At 40.4% G+C, this 10870-nt stretch overlaps 1 protein-coding gene across 1 annotated transcript in view; it reads left to right on the forward strand.

Moving 5' to 3' along the window:
- Positions 1 to 4767: 4767 nt before the first annotated feature.
- Positions 4768 to 10870, forward strand: part of LOC310864572 (F-box only protein 40) — a gene marked incomplete at its 5' end in the record, with an annotated part of 32942 nt that continues 26839 nt past the window's right edge. The window contains 1 exon segment of the mRNA XM_083773261.1: positions 4768 to 5019. Coding sequence (XP_083629387.1) covers positions 4768 to 5019 — 252 coding nt within the window.

Here is a 10870-nt window from a genome sequence, read left to right on the forward strand (position 1 = left end):
AGACAGATATCAACTCATCAGTCAACCAGGTTTCAGAAAATGCTAAGACTGAAAATTCATGATTTAACAAAGACAAAAAATGAAAAAGTGCCTCATGATTTTTGAGAGACTACGGATATTTAGCTTCTCTGACAGCAGCTTCTTCACTTTGACCTCAGAATCAGACCATTTCTCACCCTCTGACTCTTTAATGCCATCACTAATGACATTGTTTCTTCTTGATTGACTTTCCATATAATCAAGTTTATCTTTAAGTGGGATAAGACTTTTACTGACCGATTCCACATCATTTTTCGTCTCCTTGCAGGCATTTTCCCACGTCTTACAATAGTCTTTAAAAGAAAAATAAGTTATTTTTGAGTGAATTCCAGACTAGCCTTGAGGTCAAAGACTTCAGTCATCAGCTCCCCAACCTTTTTGTCTGAGGAGTTGACAAGGATCTCAACACAGGATTTGAAGCTTTTCTCCTGTTGCTCTAAAAGAGCTTTATAGAAATCCTTTTGCTGGTCAAGCAATTCACGCACCTGAGCCATGGAAACGGCCTCCTCAGGGTTCTCAGTCTGTTTTCTTGGTGGCATGACAATAGTTGGCTTGTCCAGGTAGCAAACAAAACCAGCTCAAATGTTTGTAGCAGCTGGGCCTCTGAGTATATAGGCTGACTCAGGAAAGCAGAGAAGTAGGCCGAAGAGGATCCACCAAATATCATAAGTCGCTAAAAACATCCAGAACTTTTGACTACTAGTCCACTTAGATTAACTATAGGATGTCAAGTAGCACTTGAAATTAAAGACTTTGAAGACTTAGAAAAGCAGAATAATAGGTAAAACAAGTTGAGGTATCAGGAGCTCAAACAACCAGCTGCCAACAGAAAGTGGTTGCTACTGTGCATATACATTCATACTCTCACACACACACACATGCATACACGCACACACAAACACACACACACACACATATGTGCGAATGAAGTATTTATATATGTGTGAATGAAGTATGTATGTATGTACAAGTGAAGTATGTATGTATGTGCAAGTGAAGTATTTATATGTGCGAATGCCGTATGTACGTACATATGTATAAGTGAAGTATGTATGTATGTGCAAGTGAAGTATGTATACGTATGTGCAAGTGAAGTATGTATGCATGTGCGAATGAAGTATTTATATATGTGTGAATTAAGTATGTATGTATGTACAAGTGAAGTATGTATGTATGTATGTGTAAGTGAAGTATTTATATATGTGCGAATGCAGTATGTATGTATGTACAAGTGGAGTATGTATGTATGTGCAAGTGAAGTATGTATGTATGTGCAAGTGAAGTACCTAAATGTATGTATGTGCAAGTGAATTATGCATGTATGTGTATGTGAGATATGCATGTATGTGCAAGTGAAGTACCAATATATATGTATGTGCAAGAGAAGTATACATGTATGTGCGAGTTGACTATGCATTTATGGCCTAAACGGCTTCCTGGTCTGCCCTCCTCTCCATGGACGCGCTGCCGAGTGACTCTGTCAGATTGTCAGTGGTATAACAGTACTGTTAGTCATATGGGCCATTCTACCGATTCGGTTCAAATTCAGAGTTGGAAATTGTGTGAAATGTTTATGCTATTTTGGAAAATGAATGGGACAGCATTTTTTATATTAAGTTTTTTTAATTTAAAAGAAATCTACAAAATCAATTTCATTATTTCAACTTCAATATAAAATAATTCAAATGGGTGTATTTTTTTATTTATTTTTAGGAAAGTGACAAAAATCATTTAAGTACTTTTTTCATAAATTGAAATGTAGGGGTTAGAGGTTGGGACAGCCACCTTCCAATAGGAAGTGGCATATAAAGGATGTTTTTTTTTAATATATTTAATTTTATATTATATCAATTAATGTATTGTGATTAATTAGACCATACTATGACATTACTACAGTGAACAGTCTGAATACTAAAATGTTTTTTAATGTGTGTGTGTGTGTGTGTGTGTGTGTGTGTGTGTGTGTGTGTGTGTGTGTGTGTGTGTGTGTGTGTGTGTGTGTGTGTACTCTATATGTATATACTGTACATGTCCCATTTTCGATACTTTTATTTCCTCTTTTTACTCCACTAGGCCTACATCTCATAGGCAAATATTATACTTTTAGATCGGCTATATTTTCAAAACATTTATGCATATTGAAAACGTGTGGAATCGGAAATTCTGCATTACGATTGCTTTCATTTTTTGGTACTACAAGTATATTTTGATGCCAACACTCTATCGACAGTATATTTCTTCCATCACAGCTGATGTGCCTGGACTCCTCTCCGCGGAGTGCTGCCCGCGCCACTGAGTGAGTCATTGTCTGTCAGATGCCCTCCATTAAGGAACGGCATGACACCAGGGTGGCGGGGTGAGAGGGGAGGTTACTCCTGGCCGTGTCCACCCAGACAACCATCTGTTCCAAAGAGGATGAAAAACAATCCTCTGGAAGTAGAGATGGTATCGGTCCATCAAGGCTATGATTACCCGTCACCCGTAACAGCATCCCGAGACCCCGGTGCCGCACTCATTTAACCACTTAAACCCTCTAGTCTTGGAGAAACAGACCTGAGATACAACTGTACTTGGATGGATCGCTTTCCCCCCCATCTGCACCAAATCTTTTTGCCAAAAACAGCCGATCTATAGCTCACAACGCATCACATTGTGAGCTTGTAGATTTACTATTGTTTTGGTTAATGTTGCCCCCAGAATACGGATGCTATGGTTAACCATTCTGAATACCTTGGCTTAAACTCCAATGCCGCAATTAAATTCAAACCTCATGTTTTTAAATTACTCAAGTTGGCACTATATTTCTTTTTGAAAACAAAAAGCAGGAAACGTGTTTGTTTAAGCAGTTATATTTATGTTGTGTGTGTGTTTAAGCATAGGTAGGTCTAATTTCCATAATCTCAAACATAACCTCAAAGGTTATGTTTGAGATTATAGGCTATTTTTTTTTTGGGGGGGGGGGGGGGGGGGGAATAATAAAAAACTGTTATTTTTTTTCAACAAGAAGCCTATGAATACATTATTAAAATAACAGCTGCCCATGGCAAACATTGTGATTGCTAGTATAAAAAGGTAGGTGGCTAGCGCACATCCAGTTCCTGTCTGGTGCTGGACTAAGGTAAGTACAGTGAAGAGAGGAGAGTCCGCACACAGGTTTGCTACAAGGTGTTTGCTTTTTATTCAGTACACCATAAATAAGACACAACGTTCTGACTGACTAATACTATTTTGGAGCAGACTGCCCAAACTGTAAACTACTTTTGGTACCAAAAGCTTTTTAAATCTTAAATCTTAAAAACAAACAAAAAAAATGCAAAATCTCAAATATATAAAAAATATTTTAAAAAAATATTTAAAAAATACTAAAACAGTCTGTAACAAGCAAAAAAAACAGCAAGTTTTATTGAAACTGTTCTTTTGAAACTGTGTTGCCTTATTGTAATCTTACTTGCTGTGGTGGTCATTCATGTTCATATATATATTGTTATATTTATTGTCATGTCACTTATTGGTGTTAGTGAATCACCTGCCCATGCAGTCGTCATCAGTCACGTGATGTGACGACTGGGTTTAAAAGGGAGTTGTCACATATACTGCCGATTATCACCTGATGAAGGCCGTTCACGGCCGAAACGTTGTGTCTTATTTATGGTGTATTGAATAAAAAGCAAACACCTTGGAGCAAACATTGTGATTGAACATTATTATATATCAAGAAAGTATGTTGAACCAGGCATGATTTTTTATGCAGACTAATGTCTGCAACAAACTTTGACGTCTCCAGAGAGAAATAAATGATTGTTCTGGGAAAAATGAAAACAGATGCTCTGGGCACATCAGGAAATCCCTTCCTAAACAGTCGTCACTCACGACCACGTTGCAGCTACTTGAAGACACTGGTGATGAATGTAGCTTGAAATTGCTGAGTCATTTCTTTGGAAGTTAGCAACCGTGAATGAAGCCATATGTTATGTAATAGATTTTTGGGGTGGCAGAGATTGGGAATCGGAAGTTTCCATGTCATATAGGCATATACCGAAGCAAACAAACAAGGTATCTCAAAATAGTCAAAAACAGTTGGTAACAGGATAAACAAATTATTAAGAGTAAGACAGAAGATAAATTGAATAAGATATAAATGGAATAGGATATAAACAGACAAACCAAACAAACCACAGCAAAACAAAAAAAGCAAACAACATACACACAGGTGTTTTCATTTTTTCTTCTTTTTGCTGTTGTTTGGTGTATGTTGTTAAAGCAAACAACATACATAGGCCTCTCTGAGGATCGTCACCTTGCCGTGGTAGAAGGGCTTATGATCCTCAGTGACCCATAGAGCTATGCCAGTGGGAGAAATGTTCTCCTGGCAGGGTCACCCATGCTGGACAGGTCGAAGGGTAGAGGACTGGCAAAGAGCGATCCACTGGTCCTCCAGGTTGGGAGTTGGGCACAGGGCTAACAACCCAATATCGTAAAAAACATATTGTTACGGAAACAGTGTAGTAGTAGTGAGTGGCAGAGGCAACTGTATATCAACTTTGTGGATTTCAAGAAGGCTTTCGATAGTATTCACAGAGACAGCTTGTGGAGAATACTATACGCTCATATGGGATACCAAACCAACTTGTTCTTCTCATCAAAAGCTTCTATAACAACTTCACATGCCAAATTGGAAATAGTTAACAGAGTTTCGCAATCAAAACAGGAGTGAGGAAAGGTTGCGTTATGTCTGCACTACTCTTCAACCTGGTCATAGACTGGGTGATGAGAAGAACCACCGAAGACATACCAAGAGGCATCAGATTCTTCTCACAATTGGAAGATCTCGACTTTGCAGATGACTTGGCTCTGTTCTCCCACACACACCAACAGTTGCAAGAGAAAACAAGTCGTCTGAAAACATTTGCAAAGCAAGGTCTGAAGATCAACCAGAAGAAGACAGAGCTTATGGTGCTCAACATCCCAAACCCCCCACCAGTACACATAGAAGGAATACACATATACCACAACAGAACATTTCACATACTTAGGCAGCGTAGTAAGTCATGATGGAGGCACAGGTAGCGACATCACAAGCAGGCTCAGCAAGGCCAGAAACACCTTAACAACAGGCTTAACAACAGGCTTAACAACGTCTGGAAGTCGGCCCAGTACAGCACCAACACCAAACTTAGACTATACCAGAGCTGTGTCCTGTCTACCCTGCTTCTGAATGTTGGAGAACGACAGAAAATTATCTCCACAAACCGTCAACCTTCCACAATCCACACCAAAAGCTTACAGAAAATTCTACAAATAATCTGGCCCAAAACCATCTCCAACCAACACCTTATTGATCTGTGTAAACAAGAAAACATGGATACCATCCTTATGAGAAGACGGTTGAAATGGATTGGGCATGTAATACGTAGAGAACAAGACAACATCACCAAAACTGCAGTTCACTGGACACCAGAGGGAAAACGCAAAAGAGGCCAACCCAAGAACACATGGCGTAGGACAGTGGAGGGAGAGTTGAAGACCCTGCATCACATCTGGGGATCTATAAAGACGCTGGCCCAGGACAGACTGAAGTGGAGATCCTTTGTTGCTGCCCTACATGCCAGCCGGCATAAAGGGCAGTAAGTAATTACACACAGGAAGAAAAGAATAATAAAATGAGAGATCCAACAGAAATGTGAGGGAGGATATTATTTTGTTCCAGTTGATCAGAATAAAAAAATCCTTTAATGTTTTGGAGGGCCTTGAGTGAATACAAGCTATACAAAAGCCGCTGAATCGCTAGCCCCACCCATTAAAAACAAATATTCTGGGGTTGCGGGGTGCCATTGGGGATAATAATTGCATAATTGAATAATGGAGTGATTCAGGTTGAGTGTCAGGCTAATTCACGACTGCAATTATGATAGCTAGCCTACAATATTGACTAAGGAGAGTGTGTTGCCCTTACAAGGGGGATGCATTTTCTAATATATCCCTTCACTTCTCCCTTTGTGCCGTTCTTCTCACCCTCCCCATTTTTGCACATTAGCCCATTTGTTAGCTTGTTTTCTCTTTCACACTCTCACTCTCTCTCCCTCATTATGAAGAGGAGGCAGTGCCGCCTCCTCTCCACAATGTGTGTGGCTCCTCACTCCTGAGCCTTAGTAGCATGTGATAGGCCCACTGGGCCAGGTATTCACATATAGACAGAAATACAGTAGGTAGACTTGGCCACTGGGCCGCACGCCAACATGGCAACACTGATGGGTATTTTATCCCATCATGATAAAAAATGACAGGGGAGGACTGTAAAAACCCCTGCAACTGAATCTAAAGATAATAGCTCTCGTTAGCCGAGGCTATAGCTGCGAGCTGCTCCGGAACAGAACCAAAATGCTCCGGATGCCTCACAATACATTTACTTTTAGGAGTAATCCCATTACAATACTTATACTTAACTTTAGCTTTTACCAAAATACTTTAAGTAAATAGCTAATATGAACAGGAAGGATTACCCCATCACCAAAAGATTACCTTATTTCCCCAGAAAGAGAGACGTCCATAGCAGAGGGAGGTTTTTAGTCGTTTTATATCGTTTCAGAGAGAATGGAACATGGATTCACAACACAGCAATAATAATCAAATACAGAGCCTAGACCCCCGTAGGGGGGGTCTAGTAGAATGGTTGCAGGTTTCTCTCTACCGATCCCAAAATGGAATCCGGTATTTATACTTTTCAATACAAAATGGAAGATGGTACAAAGCCGACGTGGCGACACGAGGAATAACGTACTCAAAGTGGAAATCTACTGAAATGGAAAATTACAAAGTATACGACTGGAAAATTACCAGATAGATAAACCAAAAACAGCACAGAGGCTGGTCTTAGGCCTCAATGGATAACTGTCTTCAGCTTGCCGTCTCGGCGAGCTGGGAAGGGGGGTATGGCCCGGTTGCCATGGCACCTGGCTGATAAGATGCCATGCGAGGTCAAATTCATGTAGGCTCAAGACAGAGACAGTGAGTGATACACACTAGCAGCGCAAAGTCACTACACAGGGCCAAAAGGGTCAAAAGGTCAAAGGAAAATGATTAATCAAGCATAAAAGATACAAAAGATAGAAATTATCTATCAAACCCATCGCATTTTATGCGCGAATGATCATATGACCTTTGACAAAATCAAATCCTCAGGGGAAACTTTACTTTATACTATGGATAAAATGGAACAGAATGGCAATGAAAAATAAAAAAACACAATGATTTCAACTTTACTAGGCATAAAATCCTTAATTAGATGGTACTGTGGGAACGAGAGAGAATGGCTTTTCTCTTTAGATGATGATGATGGTGATGAAGATATCTTCGGGGCCTGGCAACCAAACCCAGCAAACCGTTGCAGCCAACCTGGCCGGCGATGGGTCATTTGACCACATGAATGTTCATTTTTAGAGCAGTTCTTCTGGTTCGCCATCAGTTCGTTGTCAGAACTGAATCTGCGAGAGTTCTTTTGGCTCGTTTGTCGGAGCCGATTCTTCGCCCCTCCCCCCCCCTAATGACCGGTTCACAGATACTCGATCTCTGCAAACAGACTTGGAGAGGGGAAACGGGGTATTCTGCATGCGCTCCAGCGCGATGTCGCAACAATGTCTTTGGGAGTCCCTTAAGTACCATATACAGGTCAGATATAGAATCAAGTGATTCTGGGGAGATTAATGCCTAGTCCAAATCGAACTCATGATGATAAAAACCAAAATAATAAAATGGAGAAGGAAATGTTCCTATATTGACAATTTAGGGGAAATATGAAATGACTAAAACCTTTTTATTTAAATCAAATGAAATCAACAATAAAGTAATACAATTGGAGGTGATTAAACGTAGCTTGGAAAGCGTAAATCAGCAAACAGGAAAGGAAAACAACATAAACTTACATCAACATGAAAACAAAATTTTTAATAAATTTGTTCCCAATGGGAAATCTATGGGCAACTAGTTAGACTGTTCTGGGGTTGGGCCTAACCAGTGAATTTAGAGGATCTGCTCTGGGGAGTCGGGTCTGCGGGTCAAACCCTGTATACAAGAATGGAATTTCGAAGTCCACAATCCACCACAAACACTTTTCAGACTCCATCGCATTTGTGGGCTTTGAAATTCTCGGCCTGTCCACCGACCGACTCCCACCTGCAGCAGTCCTTTTATCTGTAAATAACAGAAAAAACAAACAAAGAACGAACTGGTGAATGTCATGAAACAAAAATAACATCGTATCAAACAGACAGATCTAGTTAGAGAGAAAAAGTATGCGTATTTCAGATTTTCAACAGATACAGATAGATTGACATGTGGGCCACTACAGGGCAACATCGCACATGGAATACAGACAGACCGTTGAATCCTAAACTACACATGTTATGTTTCATAAGAAGAACAGGTTACCACATGGCAAGACACTGAACGCAGAGAGAACATTACCGAACTATGTGCACACCGGCTTGACATGTTATGTTTCAAGACACTGATTCCGATCAGGTTAAAACATTACGATGACTCGCTATGTGCACTGGAAATTGGTGAAGATTCACCAGAAAAGTAGATTATTATGATACGATGTATGGCAAGGGAAAATGCCAGATAATAACTATTAAAAAAAATGAACTAATTTGACAGGCGTTCACAATGGAAACCTCGTAAGCGCCACAAACAGAGACATGCACGCAGAAAACCCAGCACGCACATACACACAGAGGCACACGTACGCATACATTCCAAAGGAAGCACGCACGCACACTAACTAACTAACGGGGGTGAAATGGGAGACAAAAACAACTGGAGATAAGGAAAGTGTAAATCAAAACAGTAGGACAGAGAAAGAAATCAAGCATTGATTTACTTAACTGAATGTGTAGGAGAGGCAAGCAGGATTTATGGCGCAGACTTATGGACACGCGTGGTCCACGGGTCCAGTTCGTGAAGGCATTCACGAACCCCATAGCTGGTAGTGTCCAAAAGGATAATCCAATGTTCCTGAAGCGATAAATAACGACCAAAAAACAAACCCCTCTGAAGATAACTCAGCGGAGCTCTCGGGGAAAAAAAGGAAGAAGGAATTTTTTTCCTTATCTGATTCTTTTTTTGCCTTTTCGGTAACAGCTAATTAAATAAATTAGACTTACGCACTTCAAAGGAGACTCGAACAATGACAGGGGAGGACTGTAAAAACCCCTGCAACTGAATCTAAAGATAATAGCTCTCGTTAGCCGAGGCTATAGCTGCGAGCTGCTCCGGAACAGAACCAAAATGCTCCGGATGCCTCACAATACATTTACTTTTAGGAGTAATCCCATTACAATACTTATACTTAACTTTAGCTTTTACCAAAATACTTTAAGTAAATAGCTAATATGAACAGGAAGGATTACCCCATCACCAAAAGATTACCTTATTTCCCCAGAAAGAGAGACGTCCATAGCAGAGGGAGGTTTTTAGTCGTTTTATATCGTTTCAGAGAGAATGGAACATGGATTCACAACACAGCAATAATAATCAAATACAGAGCCTAGACCCCCGTAGGGGGGGTCTAGTAGAATGGTTGCAGGTTTCTCTCTACCGATCCCAAAATGGAATCCGGTATTTATACTTTTCAATACAAAATGGAAGATGGTACAAAGCCGACGTGGCGACACGAGGAATAACGTACTCAAAGTGGAAATCTACTGAAATGGAAAATTACAAAGTATACGACTGGAAAATTACCAGATAGATAAACCAAAAACAGCACAGAGGCTGGTCTTAGGCCTCAATGGATAACTGTCTTCAGCTTGCCGTCTCGGCGAGCTGGGAAGGGGGGTATGGCCCGGTTGCCATGGCACCTGGCTGATAAGATGCCATGCGAGGTCAAATTCATGTAGGCTCAAGACAGAGACAGTGAGTGATACACACTAGCAGCGCAAAGTCACTACACAGGGCCAAAAGGGTCAAAAGGTCAAAGGAAAATGATTAATCAAGCATAAAAGATACAAAAGATAGAAATTATCTATCAAACACCACCCCCATATTATGAACTACAAGAAATAGAATACAGTATGCCTGAGGTGTACCTGCATCCGACCGAGAGTATTTCTCTTTCCGTTTCTGTTACTATTTATGTAAGATAAGGTGTCTTTGTTGAAAACCCACATTTTAATTTAACGATGACAGACATGTTGGCCCGTTTGGTCACTAATTCCATTAATCCCCAATGTACAGATGTTCTGATTGCCCCTGCCGACAGATTCAGTAGCACAGCTCGGAATCTGTTCTTGAGAGATTCTAGTAGTAGTAGGCTATCAGTATAGCAGTATAATGGTGGTGGTAGTAGTAGTAGTATAGTAGTAAGTTGGCCTTGTCGTCGTCGTCGTAGTCAAGTCGTAGTAGTAGTAGTAGTAGTAGTAGTAGTAGTAGTAGTAGTAGTAGCCTAGTATAGTTAGTTGTTGTAGTAGTAGAATATTGCCCACCGGGAATTTTCCCTCTGCTCCAGGTTGGCAAACCACTCATGTCTGGACAATAATTCAGTAAAATTCACATCTGGAGTATGTGTGACATTAACTAGGCTATATGAACATAATGACATTGCGGTGACAGCGAGGTGGTGGACCATATGGGTGTTCCAGTGATTAAACGGAGTCCCTCCTGGGATAATTCTTCTACTTGCTGGAATACAGTGTGTAACTGCATGACATGCATGGCAAATGGCACACACCAGGGTTCAAAGTACACAACAAACAATCACTTTTGGTAAATGTTAATCTACAGATTTTCAAATGCTTTCCATCTAGGGCTGGGCAGGGCACATTATATCAATATC

The sequence above is a fragment of the Protomyctophum parallelum genome (genome assembly GCF_964188405.1).
Source record: "Protomyctophum parallelum genome assembly, chromosome: 9".
Lineage (NCBI taxonomy): Eukaryota > Metazoa > Chordata > Actinopteri > Myctophiformes > Myctophidae > Protomyctophum > Protomyctophum parallelum.